Source organism: Monodon monoceros, unplaced genomic scaffold (assembly GCF_005190385.1).
Source record: "Monodon monoceros isolate NGI ecotype Baffin Bay Population unplaced genomic scaffold, NGI_Narwhal_1 Super_Scaffold_6, whole genome shotgun sequence".
Lineage (NCBI taxonomy): Eukaryota > Metazoa > Chordata > Mammalia > Artiodactyla > Monodontidae > Monodon > Monodon monoceros.
In genome coordinates, this window is record NW_021703783.1 from 49,523,621 (window position 1) to 49,549,165 (window position 25,545).

Here is a 25,545-nt window from a genome sequence, read left to right on the forward strand (position 1 = left end):
TTTCATGTTTATTAGGAATAATTTGTGCACACAGGAGAATATATTTAGAGAAAAAAAAATACTCTTGAACCCACTGCCCAGTTTAAGAAATAGGACATCGTCAGTTCTTTTGAAATCCTAATGTCCCAGTGAATGCCTCCCAGCCCCATTCCTCAACATCTTCACAGAGAAACCATTGCTTTTTGTGTGTTCCCAGTGGCATATTGTTTAGGTTTGTCTGTTTTGAAAATGGAGTCATACTGCAGTTCAACATTGTGTTTCTAAAATGTTTGATTGCTGGAATCTGGCCGCAGCCTCTGCCGCACCCGCTGCCTCCCGCCGCCTCCGGACAGTGGACCCGCACAAAGTGAGCGAGCCTCGAGCCTTCGTGAAAATGTGCAAGCAGGACCCGAGTGTTCTGCACACCGAGGAAATGTGCTTCCTGAGGGAGTGGGTGGTGAGCATGGGGGGTAAAATACCACCTGCTACTCATAAAACTAGATTGGAAGCAAATACCAAGGAAGAAAAAACAGATAGTAAGAAGGTGGAGGAAAACATAAAGACAGATGAACCATCAAGTGAGGAAAGTGATCTAGAAATTGACAATGAAGGTGTGAATGAACCAGACACTGATGCCCCTCCAGAAATGGGAAATGAAAATGTAGAGATAACTGAGGAGATGATGGATTAGGCAAATGATAAAAAAGTGGCTGCCGTTGATGCCCTAAATGATGGTGAACTACAGAAAGCCATGACTTGTTCACAGATGCCATCAAGCTAGATCCTCGTTTGGCCATTCTCTATGCCAAGAGAGCCAGCGTCTTCATCAAATTACAGACGCCAAATGCTGCCATCCGAGACTGTGACAGAGCTATTGAAATAAATCCTGATTCAGCTCAGCCATACAAATGGCGAGGGAAAGCGCACAGACTTTTGGGCCATTGGGAAGAAGCTGCTCGTGATCTTGCCCTTGCCTGTAAGCTGGATTATGATGAAGATACTGCAATTATGAAAGAAGTTCAACCAAGGGCCCAGAAAATTGCTGAACGTCGGAGAAAGTATGAGCGAAAACGTGAAGGGAGAGAGATCAAAGAAAGAACAGAAAGTGTCAAGAAGGCTCGGGAAGAACATGAGAGAGCCCAGAGGGAGGAAGAAGCCAGACGACAGTCAGGAGCTCAGTATGGCTCCTTTCCAGGTGGTTTCTTGGTGGAATCCTGGTAATTTTCCTGGAGGAATGCCTGGAATGGGAGGGGGCATGCCTGGAATGGCAGGAATGCCTGGGCTCAATGAAATTCTTAGTGATCCAGAGGTTCTTGCAGCCATGCGGGATCCAGAAGTTATGGTGGCCTTCCAGGATGTGGCTCAGAACCCAGCAAATACGTCAACATATCAGAGCAACCCAAAGGTTATGAATCTCATCAGTAAGTTGTCGGCCAAATTTGGAGGTCAAGCATAATGCCCTCTGACAAATAAAGCCCCTGCTGAAGGTAAAGCAACTTAGATCACCTAATGGATGTCACAGTAATACAAACCGTGTACCTCTGACCTTCTCATGAAGAAAGCTGGGGTGCCTTGAGGATAATCCCTACCCCTCTGCCCCAAATGCAGCTGAAATATTTTACAGTGGTTTCCCAGTAGGGTATTCATTCAGATAATGTTTTCCTACTAGAAATTAAAAACTTTAAACAATTTAAAAAAATAAAGTAAAATTAAATGTGAATTCAGCAACTACAGTTCATTTGCTTTTACTGCTATATTCTATTCTCTTGTGTATATATACCACTGTTTATTTATCTAAGCTCAGTGGGCAGTAGGATTGTTTCTAACTCTTTGGTATGATAAATGACACTGCTACAAACATTCTTACTCATGATCGCTGAGGTGTTATACACAAAATCTCTGTAGGGCATGTACCTAGGAGTGGCATTTCTGGGTCATTGAGGTTGTGTACGTTCAACTTTTCAAGATAATGTAAGAACTCCTTTCCAATTTGGTTGTATTAATTTATATTCCTACTAGCAGTAGATGGGCTTTCCCATTGCTTCACAATTTTTCTAACTCTCAGTACTATGCTGGAGTGGCTGAAAAGTGGTATCTAATTTTGGTTTAAATCTGCATTTACCTTTCAAATGATTATTGGCGATTTACCTTTCCTCTTCTTTTTATTTATATTTAAAGGGTGATAACCACTGTTACCACAGTCATTGATTGGGTACTACATTGTGTGCCAATCCCTGCACATTGCATCATCCACTCACCAACCCTATGAAGTAGTTACCATCATATTTTGGGGCCCCAGGGAGATTACTATCAGAGTACATATTACAAACTGTATTTCTTCCAAATGATGACCTTCACATCTTTATAACATGTGACTTGAGACCCAAGACTAACCTGTAATCTTGTTAGACTGCAATTTGACAGAATGTATCTAATTTCTAAAGTCTGTCCTAGGTCTTTCAGAGATTAAAAAAAAAGAACACTAATAGTCGTATGAGAGAAAAATTTCTAGAGTTTATCTCCAAGGCCATTTTCTTGTTACCTTAGCAGAAAGGAAAATGTCAATGGCATTTTTGTCATTAAGAAATCACATACATGTGGAAGTACCAGCTGGAGCAAGATACATGCCTCCTCTCAGAGGAGTTGTCTCTTGAAGGAACCTATTATTGTTTTTTCAATGAATTACTTTTTTTTCTGTTGGATTTCCAAAGGGGAGTTGGCTGGTTCCAAAATCGAGTCTGGAATTTTAGAAAAAGGGAATGTTGTTATTGTTTCTTTTGAACTAATCAATCCAATAAGCATCTATTTTGAATCTGCTTTCTGTAAGACCCTAAGGCACAGAGATGTTTGAAAGAACAAGAGGATATCATTCCCATTTCCACTCTGTTTCCTATTAAGTTGGAAGGTTTCAAACTCTCAAAAATAGAATTCATTCATTTTTATTTATTTTCTGTCATTTATGTGTACCCCTGGTGTGTGATGGTTAATCCAAGATTAGGTTAGGGGGCCTGACTGATCCCTAAATACATGGAAAGCCATCATTTTAAGAAACGTTTTCAACAGTATTAATAGTATATCAGAGGTAAACAACCAGCCCAGAGCTTCCTGTCAATCTCCCTGTGAGAAAACCCATAGGAAGTAATGTGGGACGGATCTAAGGGGGCATGGAAAGGTGTTATCATTGTGCTTTGGAAGGCTAGGGCTAGACCATTGCAGGCTAAGCAGGTCTTCACTCCCAGAGTCCCCTCTCTGATGGAGGAGGCCCCAGCCAGCCTGATGGAGAGCTGGGTATGTGGGAGTGGAGAGGGGTGACATGCTTTGCTGACACTTGCCTGTGGGTCAAACTAGGCTCAGGAAGCCCACTGGGCCACAGACCACTGGGTCTCCAGGCAGCCTGCGAAGGGTGAGCAAGCAGGAGGTCAAGAAATGGGCAGAGGAAAGAATGACACTGTGGGCCATGAGGCCAGACCTGAACCTGATCTTCCCGTTGCACCTCTGGTTGGGTTCATCTGTGCTTGTCTGCCAGCCCAAGATAACACATACAGCACATACACACACACATATTCCACACTCATATCCTTTTCTCAACCTTTCCATCACTCACTTTACCTTTACTGTATGTGGCCTTGTGCTATATTCACTTTAAACAAATAATTTTATTGAAGTATAATTTGCATACCATGAAAGTGACCCATTTTAACTGTACAATTCAATGTTTTTGTTGTTGTTGTTTTGTTTTTGGTAAGTTTACTGAATTTGGCAACCATCACCAAAATCTAGTTTTGCAACAGTTCTGTTACCCCAATAAAATCCTTCATGTCCATTGGAAGTTGACCCCTGTTTCCTACCCTCCAGGCCCAGAGCAACCAGTCGTCTGCCTTCCATCTCTTATAGATTTGCCTTTTCTGGATATTTCATATAAATGGAATCATGCAAAGTTGGTCTTTTGTGTTTGGCTTCTTTCAGTTAGCACGAAGCTCATCCATGTTGTAGCATGTATCAGTTTTTCATTTCTTTTGATTGCTGAGTGGTGTTCTATTGTTTGGACACACCACATTGTGTTTGTCACTTGCCAGTTGATGGACATTTGGGCTGTTTACACTTTGGGGCCGTTATGAATAAGGCTGCTATGGACATTCGTGTGTAAGTCCTTGAACAAGCCTGTGTTTCCATTTCTCTCGGGCGTGTACGTAAGAGTGGAATTGCTGCATCGTATGATCAAGTCTATGTCTAACTTTTTAAGAAACTACCAAACTGTTTTCACATCAGCTGTACCACTTTATGTTCCCTGTGATTGACTTTTTCCTATGAGTTCTGTCTCCCTTTACAGGCTATAGGCTTCTAGGGGACAGCACTCCTGCCTGTAGCTCTGCGTAACCGTTAACTCTCAGCATAGAGTAGGTCTGTGGTCATTAATGATGATTGCTGTAGTGGGCTGAATGGTGATTCCAAAGATATATCCACATTGTAATTCCTGGAACCTGTGAATATTACCTTATATGACAAAAGATGTGATTAAGTTAATGGTCTTGAAAGGAGGGGCTCCTCCTGGAATATCTGGGTGTATCCTAAATGCCATCACAAGTATTGTTGTAAGAGGACAGAGGCAGAGGGAGATTGCACACAGACACACAGAGGAGAAGGCCATGTGAACACAGAGCAGAGAGATAAGGGGCCACAAGCCAAGGAATGCTGACAGCTACCAGAAGCTGGAAGAGGCAGAGAACAGCTTCTCTCCTAGATCTTCCAGAAGGAGTGAGGCTCTGATGACATCCGGCTTCAGCTCACTGAAACTGGTTTTGGACTTCTGGCCTCCAGAACTGTGAGAATAAATTTCTGTTGCTTTGGTAGTTTGTTACAGCAGCTGCAGGAAACTAATACAATTTGCTAAAAATAGTAGCTGAATGGAGCAGGAGTAAAAGCTGAAACACAGCATATCTGGAGATCGTAAACATAGTCTTGGATGTAGGAGGCAAAGAGTTTTCCATTTCCTTTGGGGTAAGCCTTTATTATGAATGAAATGCATTCATTTACTCATTTAGTCATTAATTTTCAACCATTGAATTTCTAGTAGCTTTATTTGACTGACTTTCCTTTAGAGTGGATATGTTTTTCTTTCCATCTGGAATGAAATTACATATCTGCCGTTGCTTGATATACTTTCTTTTATGTTGTGTCCAAACCACTGTTACTGCCTGTAACCATCGGGAGAGCGAGATTCTGGAACCAGACCACCTGTGTTCGAATACTGGCTCCGCCACTAACTAGCTGTGTGGCTCTAGGCATGTCATCTGTATAATTGGAATAATAAGTGCACATAACTCATAAGGTTTGTGTGAGGATTAAACAGTAACAGTTTAACAACCAGCTCTCTCGATCTGTAATATTTGCCAATTTCTGTGGTATAAGTACTCCCTCCGTGAACAATTTTAAGGTATCAAAGTAGCATCACTGAAGGTAGAGATGGAAGAGAGGCACAGTAACACACCATGATGTAATATTCCCTCTAATACAGGTACAATAGACACCTAAGCCCAAGAATGTAGACAATAGTAAAATGCAGTAAAATAAGTTAGGAAGACATTAGTTTTAAGTATTTGTTAAATAACCTTGTTTTTTTAATAATTTACTTAATTGTATTTATACAATTTAATTTTTAATAATGGGCTGGGTTTAACAACTGGCTCATAAATTTCTTAAAAATTTAACAATTGACACTCCCTCGGGAACTGGTATAAACTGACTCTAGCTCACCTAAATTAATGTATGTAAAGAACTATAAAGGCTGAAGTTAGGTATTTTTCTTTATTATCCTGCAAAAGCCCTGGCCCTAGCCTAGGATCCTGTCTTGTCCCCATGGATGATTAATCGCTGTTAGGAGAGACCTAAATTTAAGGACGTGAGCGCCCAAGAACAGCACTGAATTGGTAGCAAAATGAAGGAAATGGTAGCTTCTCGATCTCTTTATCAGAGTGCTTGATGCATTCAGACCACTTTGGGCTTGAGGGCCCTTTAAGAATAAAGAAAGGGCCCAGAGAGGGGAATGCATAGGGCAACATCTATCTTAAGATGTAGCATAGTTGGGGTCTTGGGTAAGAAGCCTAGCTAGAGAGTGGCAGAGTTGGAGCCCTTTATCCCCAGTCTGTCTCTCTGTTAGTCTTTAGATGGCGACCTTTTGTTCCCTTCCCACCACCTCCATCTCTGATTTAAAGTTGACTAGTTTTTAAGAAGCGATGTGCTGCAATGAACATTGTGGTACATGTCTCTTTTGAATTATGGTTTTCTCTGGCTATATGCCCAGTAGTGGGATTGCTGGGTTGTACGGTAGTTCTATTTTTAGTTTTTTAAGGAACCTCCGTACTGTTCTCCATAGTGGCTGTATCAATTTACATTCCCACCAACAGTGCAAGAGGGTTCCCTTTTCTCCACACCCTCTCCAGCATTTATTGTTTCTAGATTTTTTGATGGTGGCCATTCTGACCGGTGTGAGGTGATACCTCATTGTAGTTTTGACTACTCAGCCATAAAAAGAAATGAAATTGAGTTATTTGTAGTGAGGTGGATGGACCTAAAGTCTGTCGTACAGAGTAAAGTAAGTCAGAAAGAGAAAAACAAATACCGTATGCTAACACATATATATGGAATCTAAAAAAAAAAAAAAAATGGTACTGGCGAACCTAGTGGCAGGGCAGGAATAAAGACGCAGATATAGAGAATGGACTTGCAGACACGGTGTGGGGAGGGGGCAGCTGGGGCGAAGTGAGAGTAGCATCAACAGATATATATTACCAAATGTAAAATAGCTAGCTAGTGGGTAGCAGCAGCATAGCACGGGGAGATCAGCTCGGTGCTTTGTGACGACCTAGAGGGGTGGGATAGGGAGGGTGGGAGAGAGGCTCAAGAGGAAGGGTATATGGGGATATATGTATGCTAACACAGGATTGTGAAGCAATTATACTCCAGTAAAGATCTATTAAAAAAAAAAAAAAGCAATGTGTAGATCAGGAATTGATGAATCACCATAAACACAGTCCAAAGGCAGCTGACTTAAAGTGCTTTAGCTAGGTAACTCACGTGGGCTCCCTAAATGTTGGATGTTACTTAAATACTTAGAAAAGTAATTCATGATAAGTATCCATTTATCCTTTTGCTGATGAAATTAGTTCCATGAATTGTAAACTTAAATCTATATATACATATGTACATAACTACATGTATATGTACATAAGTACATGTATATGTACATATGCACACAAGTACATGTATATGTACATATGTACACAAGTACATGTGTACACAAGTACATGTATATGTACACAAGTACATGTGTATGTACATATGTACACAAGTACATGTATATGTACATATATACAGTGGAATATTAGCCATAAAAAGGAACGAAATTGGGTCATTTGTAGAGACATGGATGGACCTAGACACTGTCATACAGAGTGAAGTAAGTCAGAAAGAGAAAAACAAATATCGTATATCAACGCATATATGTGGAATCTGAAAAAATTGGTGTAGACAATCTTATTTACAAAACAGAAATAGAGACACAGACGTACAGAACAAACGTATGGATACCAATGGGGAAAGGGGAGGGGTGGGACGAATTGGGAGATTGGGATTGACATATATACACTATTGATACTATGTATAAAATAGATAACTAATGAGAACCTACTGTATAGCACAGAGAAATCTACTCAGTGCTCTGTGGTGACCTAAAGAGAAGGAAATCCAAAAAAGAGGGGATATATGTATACGTATAGCTGATTCACTTTGCTGTACAGTAGAAACTAACACAGTATTGTAAAGCAACTATACTCCAATAAAAAAAGAAAGTTTAAAAGTAGTTACAGCAATGAAAGTGTTTTCTAGTACTCCTTTAAATGAGTAAAACTAGAATATAACAGATCAATTTATTCTGGAATACATAGGGAGAAAATAAGCAAATTACCTAAAACCAACTAATTCACAATTTAAATTGAAAGTTATTTGTATTGCGAGCTACAAATTTCAGTTTTCCTTGGATTACCTTCAAACAGATAGGATAACATAAAAACTTCTGAAGGAAAAAAGGGTGTGGTAAAGACCTGCCTCCAGAAACTTCATGGCTTTGCTCCCCGAAGTGTGCTGTGTGGAATTTTATTCCTGGAAAATGCTTTAGGGGAAAAAGGTCTCTGATCAAATAAGCTTGCGGAATGCTGCATTTAATCCCCTCTCAGAGAAGTACGAGGCTCAGCAGTACAAGCTCTGAGCAGGGCTATTGTAGAGACGACTCCCTAATTTAGCGTCACTCCCCATCTCTTAGACTTATTTGACCCCAGAATCCTGTTTTCATGTAACTCCTACAAACATCTCAAGCAACCAGTGTCCTCCAGGACACGATTTTGTAATTCCCCACAACTAGGATTATTATTATTGCTTCTAAATTGTTTTATGATCTTCAGCAAACCTTAGCCTCAGTTTCGCCTTTGAACTAATAACCCCCTCACAGAGATGCTGTGAACCAAAACTTCCACGGAAAGGTCCCCTGAAAACTTTGGCATACTATTTCTGTCTTGGGCTAATGTTCATTTACCAGAAAGACACCCTGTTAGTTCTTCTATTACCCCATTCTGCCAGAACTCTCAGTAATACCCCTCCGTGGGATGTCCGTCTCCGGTTGGCACGCGCATAAAAGTGTGGACACTCGGCAAAGCCAAGGAAGCTACGACTTGCTTATATTTCAGCCTGATGGTCTGTTTTAAGGGTCATTTTTTTCTTCTAAAGGCGAAAACGCTGCAGTAATTTCCTTTAGTACATTTTTAGCCACCTGTATCGAGACAAGTTGTCATGGAATAACCTGTGTTCACATCCTCATTTCAAGGGTGGCTTAAATGTGGAGCCAGGACGGCTGCAGCCTTAAGGCTCACCTCGGCTGGTTACTCTGAAGCTGCCTTCTCAGTCTGGTTTTGGTTTAGAAACAAGGTAGTACGCAATCCAAATACGCCAGGGCAGAAGATACAAATGACTAAAAAGCAAAGCAGCTTTAAAACTCCAGTAGGGGGCTTCCCTGGTGGCGCAGTGCTTGAGAGTCCGCCTGCCGATGCAGGGGACACGGGTTCGTGTCCTGGTCCGGGAAGATCCCACATGCCGCGGAGCGGCTGGGCCCGTGAGCCATGGCCGCTGAGCCTGCGCGTCCGGAGCCTGTGCTCCGCAGCGGGAGAGGCCACAACAATGAGAGGCCCGCGTAACGCAAAAACAAAACAAAACAAAACAAAAAAAAACTCCAGTAGGATACTGGGGGTTTGGCTCTTGTGACACTAGCCAAGGATTCATTATTCAACGAGGTGCCCAGTGGACTAGGTGCCCGTGGCTGGCTGGCTTCTGCAGAGGCAACATTTGCTTCTTTCCAAAGTGTGTTATGCTTTAGGCTCAAATGCAAACTCTGAATAAATATTGATCTTTACAGAGTAGGAAAAAAAATGACAGATTTGCTTTTTAGTTTTTGGGTGTTTCCTTGAAGTGAGGCAAGACTAATTTGGACTTTGGGGACATTTGTCTTTGGAGTTTCTGGAGAGTGTCATAAAGGCTCTTCATTGAATCAAGCTTCCATGGGTGGAGATGAGCTTAATTTCTATCACAAGGCTTAAGATCCCAACTCCAGCCAGGTTTCTGCCTTTCTGTCTCCTAATAAAGACCACTAGTTATAAATTGGAAAAACCAGAGATTATCTTTTTGGTTAAAATGGATTATTCACAGAATTCTGAAATATATCTTTCCCTCGTGAGCTGTAAACTTAAAGCTACAAACTCTTTCTCAAGCAGGAACTGAAGTTCAAAGAACTTGACTGGACTGAAGCACAAAGCAATAAATATTTGTCCCTTAATTTGCCCTCTAATTTCTTTCCTGTTTTTGTGTTTGTGATATTAATACAGGAGAAATTCAGTAAATGGTCACTGACTTTGATTTGATAACTACTGAGTCCTTCGTTCTCGAGGCTTGGGTTCTGGAGTCAAGAGAAGGACAGGAAATGGAAGAGCTCATTTGGCCAGTGTCTAAGGAGGGGCTGATGTTCTGCATTTTATCTAAACCTCCTTGTCCATGGACCTAAGACCTTGCTCCTGGATGTGTGAATTGTGCAGTTGCATGGGGCCCCGCACAAAGAAGGATCCCAGGCTTGGTTCAGTGCCCTGTTGTCACCATCTTGATAGTCTTAATACTTTTTGAACAAGAGACCCCACATTTTCACTTTGCTCTGAGCCCCTCAAATTTCCTAGCTGGTCCTTCCCCTGGATTACAGTTGATTAAGGCTCTCTGCTCTCCTCTTGCTCTTTTCTCCCACCCATGGCCCCAGATCCAGCCTCAAGACCATGCTCAAGGCTGGACTGTCCAGTGTCCTGTCCACTGGAGCAGGAAGCTAAGGATTGACCCTGCAGTGAACCAACTTTCAATGATTCTCCTGTGGATTTTTTAGATTATTTGTCATCTCAGAGTAGCTCTTCTTCGTTTGAATTTTCAAAACATACCAGGTAATTTCAACAGTTGTGCAAGCCAATCATGATTAGGAAGGGAAATATGTTACCAAGGAACAATCCCATAATGCCAATGCTTAATGCAAATTATTTTTCATTTGTAATTTTCTTTTTTTTTTTTTGCGGTACGCGGCCCTCTCACTGTTGTGGCCTCTCCCGCTCTCCCATTGGGGAGCACAGGCTCCGGACCCGCAGGCTCAGCAGCCATGGCTTACGGGCCCAGCCACTCCGCGGCATGTGGGATCCTCCCGGACCGGGGCACGAACCCGTGTCCCCTGCATCGGCAGGTGGACTCTCAACCACTGTGCCACCAGGGAAGCCCTCATTTGTAATTTTTATACTCTCACTGATAATAAACCAGTAAACAGGTGCAAAATCAATTTACATTTGGAGTTTACATTAGAATTTAAAAAAATCTTACTGAACACCTGAATACTTTGTTTTATGATGTCAGTTTCCTATATATGGTTTCTGTTTCTTTATGTTGAGCCATATGGAGGACATTTATTCAATATGCTTATTAAACTTGTATATTTGCACCACTTGCATAAACTGCCTAAAATTATGATGATGAAACTCCTGTCTTTGGATGGGCATTTGTTTTCTTTCCTTTTCTGTTTTTCTTTTTCATTGCCTCAGGAAATTCTTCTGAAAGGGCCATGTTTCTCATTTACCCAATTTAAAAATTGCTCTCCTCCAATAGCCCCTTCCTCTCTCCTACTTTGGTAGAAAAGTTTTCATTAAACTGTACCTTATTGTGGTGATCTGTGCCTTCTTGAAGAATATGGAAAGAAACAGGCCTATCTGTTGTTACTCTGTCTGTATTACTGAGAGCATTTTGTATTACGTGACACTCTGACCTCATTACGAGAACCCACAGGAGACATTGCTCTCTGCTCTCAGTTGTAGTTGGTATAAGGCCTGGCTCACCTGGGGCTATGCCTAGTGTATCAAGCTCAGGTTGTGTCATTAGGCTCACTGGACATGGAATGAGATGAGAAAAAAAATCTAGTTAATAAAACTTCTTTGGGACTTCCCTGGCGGTCCAGTGGTTAAGACTCCGCGCTTCCACTGCAGAGGGTGTGGGTTCAATCCTTGGTCAGGGAACTAAGATCCCGCATGGCACTGCCAAATGAAATAAAAAGCATCAAAAAACAAAAACAAAGAAACTCCTTTTAGGAGGAGTACTGTATATGATTGAAGGGAATACTTTGAGAAGCTACTTGCAGAGGTGTTAAGAATTTCAAGGGGTGTGATCAAGTAACAGTATGCCCAATAATCTTCCCTCTGAGTAGTTTGGCTGGATTTAGCTGAAGAGTTTTGTGGGGTTTTTTTGCGGTACGCGGGCCTCTCACTGCTGTGGCCCCTCCCGTTGCGGAGCACAGGCTCCAGACGCGCAGGCTCAGCAGCCATGGCTCACGGGCCCAGCCGCTCCGCGGCATGTGGGATCTTCCCGGACCGGGGCACGAACCCGTGTCCCCTGCATCGGCAGGTGGACTCTCAACCACTGTGCCACCAGGGAAGCCCACATAGAAACCTTTTATTCATGCAGCTCCTCTGTAAATAAATGTGGAAGAGATATTTTAAAGACTATCAGCTTGAAGGGATGCCCACAGACCTACATGTCTTGATCAAGTCCTAATGTGAATTCCTTGTATAGTTTAACTTCCCCTGAGCAACTATTTAGTTTCTGTGTTTATGGTCTGTGGGACTCATAACCAGCCATGGTTTCCTCTTTGAGGTGCTGGAGCAGAGCTTAGAGCTAAGTATGCAGTCCATCTCTCCCAAGTGTGAAAAAGTCCCTGTACGCCTTTGTCCTAAGCTCACTCCTGGATCCGTTTTACTGTCTAACTTTTATTTCCTCTTGCCTCATTTCTCCTACTTATTTTATCTTGCCAAATGGTGTACATCTTCTCAGGCTGCCTTCACTCCCTCCTACTTCAACTTTTTTTTTTTTTTTGCGGTACGCGGGCCTCTCACTGTTGTGGCCTCTCCCGTTGCGGAGCACAGGCTCCGGGCGCGCAGGCTCAGCGGCCATGGCTCACGGGCCCAGCCGCTCCGCGGCATGTGGGATCCTCCCGGACCGGGGCACGAACCCGCGTCCCCCGCATCGGCAGGCGGACTCTCAACCACTGCGCCACCAGGGAAGTCCCTACTTCAACTTCTAAATTATTTTTTAGGTATATTAATATTCTCTCCTCTTCCTTCTTTGTCTTCTTCCTCCCCCTCCTCCTCTTCTGTGGTAACTTCATAAGAGTAACAACAATTATTTCATACCCTGTATTATTGGCCTTCGTTTCAAGAGCTGGCCTCCGTTGTTGTGATTCTACATAAATCGACAAAGTGACCAAAGGATGAAGATTCATAATACATATCGTGGAGGGAAGGATGAAGGAAGGGCTCAATCAATTTGCCAAATAGTAAAGGCCTTACTGTTATATAAGTAAACATATACATAGGTAAGCAGCAAAGGATGTTAACTGTATGTAGAATCTAAAAACACAATAAAATACAAGTGAATCATACTGCACCTCACCAAATAAAGCCATTATGTACATTTTTATTAAAAGTAATTCAATATATGACTAGTATTATTCATTTATAATATGACTAATAGTCAACAAATTTTTGGCTTAACCTCCTAACTGTATTTCCAAATGCCGTAGCAGACATTTCCACCAAGATGTCCTAAAGGCACATTAAACTCAGCATCTTCAAAACCAAACTCAGTATGTCTGGAAACCCTCACCCCTGCTCACACTTGTTCCTCCTTACTCATTAGCGTTGCTGTCCAGATTCCTCTCTTTTCTTAACCCTTACATCTGATCAGTCATCCAGTCCCCTGCTTAGATTTGAAATTTCTCTTGAGTCCAAACTCTCCTCTCTGACACTAAAGACATTTCAGATCCTGTTATCTCTCCCCTTTACCTGAAGTCTCCTGGGGCTGTGTGTGTACTCCAGGTGTATATAAAGCTATCTTTTGGGGTAAGTGAAGAAAGTATTAGAGCTGTTACATATATTTTTACCTCTTCCTTTTTAAATTTGTTTTTTATTGAACTGTATTTGATTTACAATGTTGTGTTAATAACTGCTGTACAGCTAAGTGATTCACTAATACATATATATGTATATATATACACACACATTCTTTCTTTTTGGCCGTGCCGTGCAGCATGCAGGATCTCAGTTCCCCAACCAGAGATCGAACCCACACCCCCTGCACTGGCAGCGTGGAGTCATAACCACTGGACCACCAGCGAAGTCCCTACATAGTCTTTTTTTTATGTTCTTTTCCATTATGATTTATCATAGGATATCGAATGTAATTCTCTGTGCTATACAGTAGGACCTTGTTGTTTATCCATTCTATATGTAATAGCTTACATCTGCTAACCCCAGCCTCCCAATCCATCCCCCCCTCAACCCCCTTTCCCTTGGCAACCACCAGTCTGTTCTCTATGTCTGATTCTGTTTCTGTTTCATAGTTAGGTTCATTTGTGTCATATTTTAGATTCCACATATAAGTGGTATCATATGGTATTTGTCTCTTTCTGACTTACTTCACTTAGTATGACAATCTCTAGGTCCATCCATGTTGCTGCAAATGGCAATATTTCATTCTTTTTTATGGCTGAGTAGTATTCCATTGTATATATGTACCACATCTTCTTTATCCGTTCATCTGTCAATGGACATTTAGGTTGCTTCCATGTCTTGGGTATTGTGAATAGTGCTGCTCTGAACATAGGGGTGCATGTATCTTTTTGAATTATAGTTTTGTCTGGTTATATGCCCAGCAGTGGGATTGTTGGATTATATGGTAACTCTATTTTTACTTTTCTGAGCAACCTCCACACTGTTTTCCACAGTGGCTGCACCAACTTATATTCCCACCAACAGTGTAGAATTTACCTCTTCCTTTTAACATTTCTGGCTTTTATGATGTACATATTGGAACAGTTATATATGTAAATAAATAGTAGTCATATATAGGACTATGTGTTCAAAATTTTCTACTGGAGTGTGCAATCAAAATCGTTTGGAGATGACCAACCTAGACCATTGCAGTTTGTCACCATGCCTTCGGTCTAACTTCCCCACTATTCTGTTATTCATTATGAGTTAATACAAGTAATGTGTTCAGAATAAACTAAGCACTACCTAAGTGTCAACTATTATTATTATTGTTATTATCCTGTCCCCAAACTTAACATTCTGCCACCTTTTAGATCCTCATAATCATGCATCTGGACTTTTTATTTAAAAGTCTTTAATAAATAAGTCAGTTCTCATATTACGATTCTCAGGGTTAGCTCCCTGGCTCCTGGCCTGCTTTGCCAAGTCTTTGTGAGCACAGGCTGACACCCTGGGCTCTGGCTAGAGGAGAAAGATCGCTGTGGTCTAGCACCGTAACAAGATGCGGTCACTCTGCTTCCAGCCTCTCCCTTGATTTCTTCCCATAACACATGTCACTTCCCTAAATCACACAACCGATTATGCCACTGCCTGGTGTAAGAGAACTTGTGGACTTTAGACTATCTATAAAATAAGGTCCACATTCCCCTGGGAGAGAGGAGAATAAAATATGTTGGAAAGTTGCTACCTAGGATTTGTAGAGGTTTGTGTTCTGCTGTATTTGCTGAGAAAAGGAAGGGAGGAAGAACAGCATAGTGTTAAGGCTTCAGAGGCAGATGACATGGATTCAAACCTGTCCCTCTCATGTGTGATTGTGGGTAAACTGCTTCCTATCTCCATGACTCAGTTTTCTTATATGTAAAAGGGCGTAATGATACTTGCCCCGTAGGGTTGTAAGGTAACATATATTTTTCTTGGGAACCAATAGGTTCTTAATAAATGGTAGCACTTTTTTAAAAAATTGAAGTATAGTTGATTTACAGTGTGTCTTAGTGTCTGATATATAGCAAAGTGATTCAGATATTATATATATATATATATATATTCTTTTTCAGACTATTTTCCTTTATGGTTTATTACAGGATATTGAATATAGTTCCCTGTGCTATATAGTAGGACCTTGTCGTTTATCTGTTTTATGTATAGTAGTGTTTATCTGCTAATCCCAAACTCCTAATTTATCCCTCCCCCACCCCCTTTCCCCTGTGGTAACCGTAAGTTTGTTTTTTATGTCTGTGAATCTGCTTCTGTTTTGTAAATAAATTCATTTGCATCATATTTTAGATTCCACATATAAGTGATATCATATTTGTCTTTCTCTGACTTCACTTAGTATGATAATCTCTAGGTCCATCCATGTTGCTGCAAATGGCACTATTTCATTCTTTTTTATGGCTGAGTAATATTCTATTGTATATATATATATCACATCATTTTAAAATTTTTATTTTACATTGGAGCATATTTGATTAACAATGTTGTGTTAGTTTCAGGTGTACAGCAAAGTGATTCAGTTATACGTGTATCTATTCTTTCTCAAACTCTTTTCCCATTTAGGTTATTACAGAATATTGAGCAGCGTTCCCTGTGCTACACAGTAGGTCCTTGTTGGTTATCTTTTTTATTTTTAAATTAATTTGTATTGGAGTATAGTTGATTTATAATGTTGTACCAGTTTCTGCTGCACAGCAAAGCAAACCAGCTATACACATACATACATCCACTCTTTTTTAGATTCTTTTCCCATATAGGTCAGTACAGAGTATTATGTAGAGTTCCCTGTGCTATACAGTAGGTCCCTATTAGTTATCTATTTTATATATAGTAGTGTATATATGTCAATCCCAATCTTCCAATTTATCCCCCCACCTTACCCCCTTGGTAACCATAAGTTTATTTTCTATATCAGTGACTCTATTTCTGTTTTGTAAATAAGTTCGTTTGTACCATTTTTTTAGATTCCACATATAAGCGCTATCACATGCTATTTGTCTTTCTCTGTTGGTTATCTATTTTAAATATAGCAGTGTGTACATGTCAATCCCAAACTCCCAGTCTATACCTACCCCCACCCTTCCCCCACTAGTAACCATAAGTTTGTTCTCTAAGTCTGGGAGTCTGTTTCTGTTTTGTAAATAAGCTCAGTTGTATCATTGTTTTTAGATTCCACATATAAGCGATATCATATCTTTGTCTGACTTACTTCACTCAGTATGACAACCTCTAGGTCCATCCATGTAGCTGCAAATGACGTTATTTCATTCTTTTTTATGGCTGAGTAATATTCCACTGTGTGTGTGTGTGTGTGTGTGTGTGTACACACACACACACACACACACATCTTTATCCATTCATCTGTTGATGGACATTTAGGTTGTTTCCATGTCTTGGCTACTGTATTGATAAATAGTGCTGTTAAGAATGTGCATGTATCTTTTTGAACTATGATTTTCTCCAGATATATGCCCATGGGATTGTTGAATCATATGGTAACTCCATTTTTAAGTTTTTTAAGGTTTTCCATAGTGGCTGCACCAGTTTATTGAATACATTCCCAACTGGTAGCACTTTTATTTGCAACATTTTCACACCTTTAGAAAGTCTTCACTAAGGGATATTTAACACATCCTAGTTAGAAAAGACTTTTTGAAAGAAATGACAACTAAGCTGGGAGCTGACATAAATAGGAGTGCTGCAGGCTCTGACAACAGAGCGTAGTGTGACATGGCTGGAGTAGAGACAGAACTGGGAGGGAGAGATGAGGCTGGAGAGCTAGGACATAGTCGGGGAAAGAATATCTTCTGTTTTTTTGTGACACTGCAAAGTTTTAACTTCCACTCAATTGCAACCAACTTGATTTTCATAAAATAACACATGCAAAGACCACTCCATACAACACTCAGAAAACTAAAGCAGCACCTTTATTTTATACACACAAACAGTATAAAATGTTTATGTAAGAGCTGTGTTTGTTTACAATATATTATATTGCTTCAAGCCAATGCCAAAAGTTCATACATTATATTCCCTATTTTATTGTGTTTACAATATATTATATCGTTTAATGCCACTACCACAGTGTTGTTTCTTTCTCTCTCTCTTTTTTTTTTTTTTCAATACTGAATTCTCTGGAATCATGGTAAGGTCAAAATATATTGTATTGTGAGTTTAGAAATAAGGGGAATTTAAAAAATGTGATAAATGTCTAAATACATGACAATATAATTTGAAATGCTATAACTTCTGCACTTTTATAACTGCTTCATCCAGACCCTTGTGATTCATGCATTTTTGTTCCATTTATCTTCTCTAATGTTGCCCAGCCCCTCGACATCATGAGTGCATTGTACTTTTGGAAATTATCTGCCAACTACACACTGAAAAGACAAAAATTTAACCTGAACAACTTACATAACATAAAATCGGTCCCAAAGCACTGAAACAAGAAAATCTATACCATCACGCTACAGATGTACCTAGAAAACTTAAAAGGCAGAGTAAATATCAGCTTGGTGACTTATAATGAAGCTAATAAAATTCAGGCCAGTATTCTGAACTGCAATGAACATTATTTGAACATTCAACACATGAAAGGTTAACAAAGGCTATGAACTTGGTGTAACTTAAAACGTTTCAGATGTCGGAGTTCACCAGATGTAATTGGATTCAGGTGTGTCCTGCCGTTCCTCGGCCTTTTTAAGTGAAGGCGTGTGCTGCCTGAACCCGGCGCCTGCTGGCCTCAGGGCATGCGTGAGGCTGGCTCCGTACCCTGCAAAATTATTCACAGCTTAGAAGAAAAGAAACTACAAAAACAGGCTCTTCAGATTCATTATTAATCATTCAAATGAAATCCATTTTCCCTTTTCAACCCAGAGTGAAAGACCACAGCAATCACAAAAAGCTACCTGAATGAAGAGATGTTACAGGTTCAAGATCTCTGTTAAAAGAAACCCATTTTACTAACTCCGTCGAATCTGGCTTCCACTGAATCTCTGATTCACTATGTATTTTGGCCATGCAGATACTCTTGATGCAAACTTTGGATGAACGTGATTGAATGGAAGGATGTTCTCCACCCAAGAGTTGGTAAGGATCTAGCACTGAGGTCTCAATAGCAGGGATGCTTCTGCAGAGGACTTGGTCATTGATCCTTTCACTGCCTTGTAAAACCAGACTCCATTACGTTGATCTAGTTCAATGTAATAACCCCCATTCTTCATATAGATCACATGATTAGGCGTGGCTATTGCGTTTACACAAAATAGGAATTTTATAAGAATTAAGGACTCCAGTACACATGTTAGAGAAAGGTTGTGACTTGAACTGACTCCTTATCAATGGGGATTTGTGAGTTTCGGTGAAGGTGGGCATCTATCGATAGCATTTCCAGCTCATTATAAATGGAGCGTAACACTGAGTTACACAACTTGAAGCCTCTTTTCTTATCGCTTGTGAACTTCTGGAGATGCTTCCGGGCACTGACTCACTTCTACTGATTTCCTAAAACTGATCCAAAACAGCAATCACACTTTAAAAATCTGCCTCCATCTTCCTGTGCATTAGAGTCAAGTTTGGCATTTCATTTGTTCCTTGTGGTTTTTTCTAAAATTTATTTTAATTAATTAATTAGGCTGTGTTGGGTCTTCGTTGCTGTGCGCGGGCTTTCTCTAGTTGCGGTGAGCGGGGGCTACTCTTGGTTGCACACAGGCCTCTCATTGCGGTGGCTTCTCTTGTTGCAGAGCACGGGCTCTAGGTGCATGGGCTTCAGTAGTTGTGGCACGTGGGCTCAGTAGTTGTGGCTCGCGGGCTCTAGAGCGCAGGCTCAGTAGTTGTGGCACGCGGGCTTAGTTGCTCCGCAGCACGTGGGATCTTCCCGGACCAGGGCTCAAACCCGTGTCCCCTGTACTAGCAGGCGGATTCTTAACCACTGCGCCACCAGGGACGTCCCTTCCTTGTGGTTTTTAAATGCAAGCATGGGGGGACTTCCCTGGTGGTCCAGTGGCTAAGACTCCACACTCCCAATGCAGGGGCCCGGGTTCGATCCCTGGCCAGGGAACTAGATCCCACATGCTGCAAAGAAGACCTGGTGCAGCCAAATAAATTAATAAATGCAAGCATGCCCTTAAGTAACCACTGAGAACAGAATACTTTGTTCCTGAATGTGTCTCTCTGAATTGTCAGTACGTAGGCTAGTAGCTCATGGCGCAGCCAAAACAATGAGCCAACAATTCGCTGGAGTAAATCCCTACCCTGCTGCTCACCCTGCAACCCATGAAGCCCACACCTCCCTGGTGAGGGGAGCCTAAGCTGGGGAGTCTGTCTCCAGTATCCTCCTCCCAAGTAGGAATGTCTGGGTGCCTGGGACCTCTCAGCATGTCACCCTGCTGGGGGTCTGTTCTTAGCAGAACTCTGTGCCTCAGGGCTTCCTTGTCCCCTCCCGTTAATCAACATAAACCTCATTCTTTCAGCCTGATTCTCTCAGCCAATGTACAGAATGGCTGGGTGGCCTCTCCTAGAAAACACGTTTGCATTTGAATCAAACACCAAGGCATCTTCTTGACATGCAGTGCCTGGATCTGAAGGAGCAACAGATGACAAAAGCTTTCAGCAAGTGGGAGTGCTATTTGGTGGCTGGCAGACCTGTCAGAATCGCTCATCTAAACTACATGCATGAGGGCCCCTAACTTGCCTTCTTCCTAGAAGAGCGACAGGGTGTAACAGCAGGAACAGTGCCTCTTGTACTCCCCTCCCATCATCGTTGGCGGTCACCAGGCCCCAAATGTGAGTCCCAGAAGACCTTTGTAATTGAGTCCTGGGACGTATGGTCTCACTTCAGGTCATCCCTAGGCCCAGGGACTTCTGGAAACTTACTCTGATTTGGGGACAAACGGCACAGTTTGTATCCTGAGTTAAAGGTGGCGTAAAGGGTTTGGTTTAACTCTTTTCCAAAACGGCTCCAGAATGGTTAGTTTTCTATAGGTCTTTTACTCCCACGAAGGTCCCCCCCACCAAGTATGTCCTAACAGGGATACCATTCAATCATTCCCACCTCGGTAAAGGAACGCTTTTCCAGAGGAGCTCCACTTCTTGTTAAGCTATGCCCACCTGAAGCCAATTCAATCTACCATCCAGCCAATTCGGTGGGTGCAAAAGACTCAAATCAATGGCTTAGCCTAGACCAGACACCAGTATACTTTAAAATAAACAAATAAACGTGTATACCTACACATAAATGGTATATATACATATCAGAATAATATAATGTGAGTTATAAAATATGCACAAAAATTAGAGATTGAGATATATAACTATATATACATATAAAATTTATACATAAATGTAATAAAAGAATATAAAAAATGTTTTCAAACTATATTTTCCCTCAGCACCCAGCTGATCATTCCACACTCACTGGGCTACATGCATCACCCTTTGGAGACCACTGATTTAGAAAAACATCTGATGTGAAAGTGATCTGTTCAATTTGTGTACATTATTTTGGAGACGCAATTTGGTAGACACAACCTGGATGTCTGTTAATCAAGGGAGCTGTATGACTGAATGAAGCCTTTCCTTCCTCAAAGGAAAGTGGCCAGTGGGCCCATACTCAGGAGACTGAGTTCAAGCTGCAGGATGAACCTGCAGAAACTGCATTATTTATTTCCTTGACTTGCTGATTGACCCTCCCTCTTGAACCTGGGTGCTACCAGGAAGGGCCTTTTCTGTCTGTTCACGGGTATGTCTCCAGTGCCTGGATTCATGCCTAGCATATCAATCAAAACGGAATGATTGAATTTAGCAACTTTCATTTTGTGTATAAAATAGGTCAGTGGTTTATTAGCCTATAGCTAGTTCATTTTTGGTACTCAGTAAATTTGAAAAAACACAACTCCATGATACCATCTCTCCCGTACTTCACAGACCTTTACTGTCCCACAAAAGAACCCATTTAAAGCATACCATAACCAATACAGTTTAAAGATTTTACAGAGCAGAACTCTTCATGTTCTATGTGCTGACTGATCAATCCTGAATGATAAAATCAGAACCATGTAGATACCATGTAGATCTACATTTGATTTAAAATCTTACTTATTTCTATCACAGTTAACATACTGTATTACCAAATCACCACGTAGTACTAATTCAGCCTGCAAGATATTTGTGGTGTTATTTTACAGTGATGCTTTCTTTCCTCTTCATACTCTAAAGTTGAGGCTCTACAGTTTAGAGAGTACCGGGTGGGGCGGGGTGTGGCATGCAGAGAAGCACGGGGGAGAATAGGCAGCGGAGGAGAAGTTGCTTTCCTGAAAAGGAAAGCAGGGCTGAGTTAGGCTTGTCCATCTGCCTTTGGAGCCAGGAAACAGACATGCAAAAGGCTGGCTCCCCGGATGGCTCGCACTCACTTTTATTGCAGTGTCTTCCATGCCAGCCTTCCTGACACTGGCATTTGTTGGGTTCGTGGCAGGTTCCGTGTGTACCGCAGCCAGGCTCACAGACAGCTAGAGTCAAAGGAGATAGAGAGAATGTTTCCTGAGCTTTCATTTGTCAACAGAATTACGCAGCTGCTTTTCCTGCAGTTCTTTAGAATGTGTTAGTTTTGGCTTCATCCCTTATTTTTTTTTTTTCTTTCTTTCTTTCTAAGTCAATCTCCAGCTAGAAGTCAGTTTTGGACTTTTTGAAACAGTCCTGAGAGTAATCTTAAACTAGACTTGGTGCTTCTCATTCACAATAGATGCTCAGGAGGACTCTGAAACTGCTGGGCAATGGAAGTTCATCTTCCTTAAGAAAACTCCTAAGAGTTAAAAAGTATGGCTGTGTGTGCGAATGTGTCTAAGGTTTTTTTACATGCATGGATTTCATACAACGTCTTTGGTCTACTTCAAGGAAACATATGTCAGTGAAGAAAGGTTAACTGTGATGCCCAAGCAACATGCAGTAGGTACAGAAGTTATGAAGAGAGAAGAGACTCCTACTAGTTTAATTATCCTGTAACACAAGATCGACTGTGTGTTCGGGGTACTTACGCTTTGAACAGAGGTCTCCTTGGTAACCTTTGGAGCACTTGCATTTACTTTTGCCAATGCATTTACCTCCATTTCGACAGGGCTGCGGGCATTTGCCTGAAATAGAGAAGAATGCAAATAAGCAAGGAACTCTGTGCTTCATTCAGAGGCAATTACATTTTTTTCAGAGGAACTGCAAGGCTTTGAGAGGATCAGGCCTTTTAAGTAGCAGTTACTTCCACTTATTTCTGATCTACCCTGGCTTTGTTACTGTTTGAGTCTCGTTTTTGGAACAGACAGGCTAGTCTTTTTACTTATGATTCTGGATATGTATCTTCTACAATGAATATGTTCAAATGTATTTATATTACTTTTAAAAAAACCAGAATAATGTTTTAGCTGATTCATAAACGCTTGTAATTTAAGGTATACTAAAAATGAAGATATGAATGACGCCCTAACTGATCTTTTCTGAGTTCTGATTTTTCTGTGTCACTTTTTCTGAAAGCAGGCCTATACCTGGACATGATGACTTCTGTCTTAAGCCTCGGATTCTCCAGAAAGCAGGGCCTGCGTGCAGAGTTTATTTAGGAAGTGGTCCTAGGGGTCAGGCATGGGGGGTGGGGAGAGTAAAACGGCGAAGGAGGGAAAGCCAACGCAAAAGTATAATATGTTTGTGGGTTGGTCATCACTATGGGCAACTGGGCTGTATCCTGCAGCGTCTTTCTGAGGAGCCAGGTAGACTGACTGCACCTTCAAGGTGACTGAAGGAAGGAAGAGGGCAGCATTTATCCATCTGTACTTGTCTCCCACTGATCAGAGGTCACCCCATGGAATAACTTTCTTGCGTTGCCTTCCTGTGACTGTGTGAGTGCAGATTCTATTTTTTTTTTTTTTAGCACTCAGGAGTCTCTGGGTGGAAAGCAAGAAAAGTGTGACACAGCTAAGGTGCAATTAGGCTATGTCTGAGCAAAATAGGTCATAGCAGTGGCTGGAGTGAAAGGCTGGCTGAGAAGGATATGAGGTGGGGCACAAAAGGGGCCTGATTCCACGCCTGTGCATTTTTCTGGAATGTCTTAGATCCTAATGATACATCATTCTTTCTTTTATCTCTGTGCCAAATGAGTATTGCTAGTCTTTTCACAGATCTTTGAATCACAGGATTTTAGAGCTGGAATAGGGCCTTAGATGTAAGAATTATATAATATTCTTCTTTTCTCTTACTTTTGAAGCTATTTATTCTCCCTCTGCAATCTAGAATTTGCCATCCTAAGGCTGAAGTTTTTTTCCAGGCAAGCATTATGCTTGACAAACATAGAGTGAATCCCATATGAAAGTAATTTTGCTAAAAACACTTTCTTCTCTTTTTATTTCTCCAAAAATGACTTTCTTCATATATAAATCAACCAAAGCAGCATTTAGTCATTGTGGAGATAATAGACACATAATATTGAGATGTTAGAGTCTCTCAAGAACCTGGAATGCCATTAGACCTGTAGGTTCTTCTGATGCAGGGATGTTCCAGAAACATGTATTAAAACAATCTTAATATTAGAATGCCACCTTTTTATTGACCATTAAAAATCCAAAAGTGTACTTTTTGATAGGTTTGGATACAAATAATAGCATTTACTATTTGGTCAAGATCCCAACTCTAATTTAAGGAAAGGAATACCTAATTCTGAATTTCCATTTGCATCAAAGAAACATCTGTCCCCATCATATGCACAAAGTTGGATCATATCACAGTACTCTGCAATGCACTGGGTTTTTTCAAGTAAGCAAGATGCGGGACAATAACTATATGGCAGAAAAGATGGAGGAGTTATTGTGACATACTCGGTGAGCCCAAGTTTCCCCATATTCTATGAGATGTGAACTTGTTATCCAGGGATAATGCAGAGAATGATTGATGGAGAGAATCTTTTCAGTGACTCCAAGGACCTTTTTGTTTTCTTGGCAAGAGGCAAGTGAGGACCCTTAGGATCACTGCAGCCAGGAAGGAGGACGTTCTCTTCCAGTTATCTCACCACAGAAATATGATTGCCGGTGACGGTTAGAAGGCCATTCCTACATCAAACCTCATGGAGCCAAAACATCATGAAGAGATGATTGTTTTAAAATTACAAATCCTGTAAGTGTCTGTAACATTGACTTCCTTTTCCTGAAAATATTTTGCAACCAATCTATCCATTGGACAGTGGTAAACTGAGTCAACTTGAGCGATTACACATTTTTACCCAAATGAGACTAAATATTGCCTGAAGACAAACAGATTTGACTAAGTCTAAACAATTTGAATTTTAACTCTAACCAGTGAGAACAGTGAGATAAGGTATTGACAAAATAAAGATATTAAACTTCCTCTGCCCATCAGATTGTGAGGTAACTTAAATTTGTGACTATCCTTCACATAGAAAAAAAGATAAAAATAGTTTACAATAAGCGCCAATAACTGTCATCTCTGGGTCTTAGAATTATGAGTGATTTTTAGTTATTTTATCCAATATTCTAATTTTTTATGGAGAGCATTTTATACAGATAAGTTTTATAATAATAAGAACCCATTAAGGTATTAAAAAAACATTTATAGTACAGTATAAATAATTTGGTCTTTTTAACTGACGGCTCATTAAAGATTCTTGTAAAGTCTGTGAACCTTAAAGAACAAGATAAACATAGGTACATACATCTAGATACTTCTAACCATGGTCTTATTTGTTAAACTGCAAGTATATCTCACAGTCAAGTCAGAATGAAGTTTGAGAAGATATCAATTCTGATAGAGGCCAGGAGAAATGAAAATATAAATAGCATCAGAATACATATTTCATTAAAAAAACAGACAATAACAAGTGTTGGTAAGGATATGGAGAAATTGGAACCCTTGTACATTGCTGGTGGGAATGTAAAATGGTACAGCCACTTTGGAAAACAGTTCAGCAGTTCCTCAGAAAATTAAAGAGTTAACATGTGGCCCAGCAATTTTACTCCTAGGTATATACCCAAGAGAACTGAAAATATGTTCACACAAAAACTTGTACACAAATGTTTGTAGCAGCACTATCATTCGTTGAGTCCTAAAGTGGGAACAGCCCAAATGCCCATCAACTGATGAATGG

The 25,545-nt window shown here is 40.8% G+C and overlaps 1 protein-coding gene and 1 pseudogene across 1 annotated transcript in view; one reads left to right on the forward strand and one right to left on the reverse strand.

The window, feature by feature from the left end:
• Positions 1-265: 265 nt before the first annotated feature.
• LOC114886172 lies at positions 266-1,435 on the forward strand (annotated as a pseudogene).
• Positions 1,436-17,316: 15,881 nt separating this feature from the next.
• Positions 17,317-25,545, reverse strand: part of WIF1 (WNT inhibitory factor 1) — an 87,195-nt gene continuing 78,966 nt past the window's right edge. The window contains exons 8-10 of the mRNA XM_029204656.1: positions 22,445-22,540; positions 21,824-21,919; positions 17,317-18,186 (exon numbers count right to left, since the gene is read on the reverse strand). Coding sequence (XP_029060489.1) covers positions 18,065-18,186; positions 21,824-21,919; positions 22,445-22,540 — 314 coding nt within the window. The 3' untranslated portion in view covers positions 17,317-18,064. The remainder of the gene's footprint in view (positions 18,187-21,823; positions 21,920-22,444; positions 22,541-25,545) is intronic.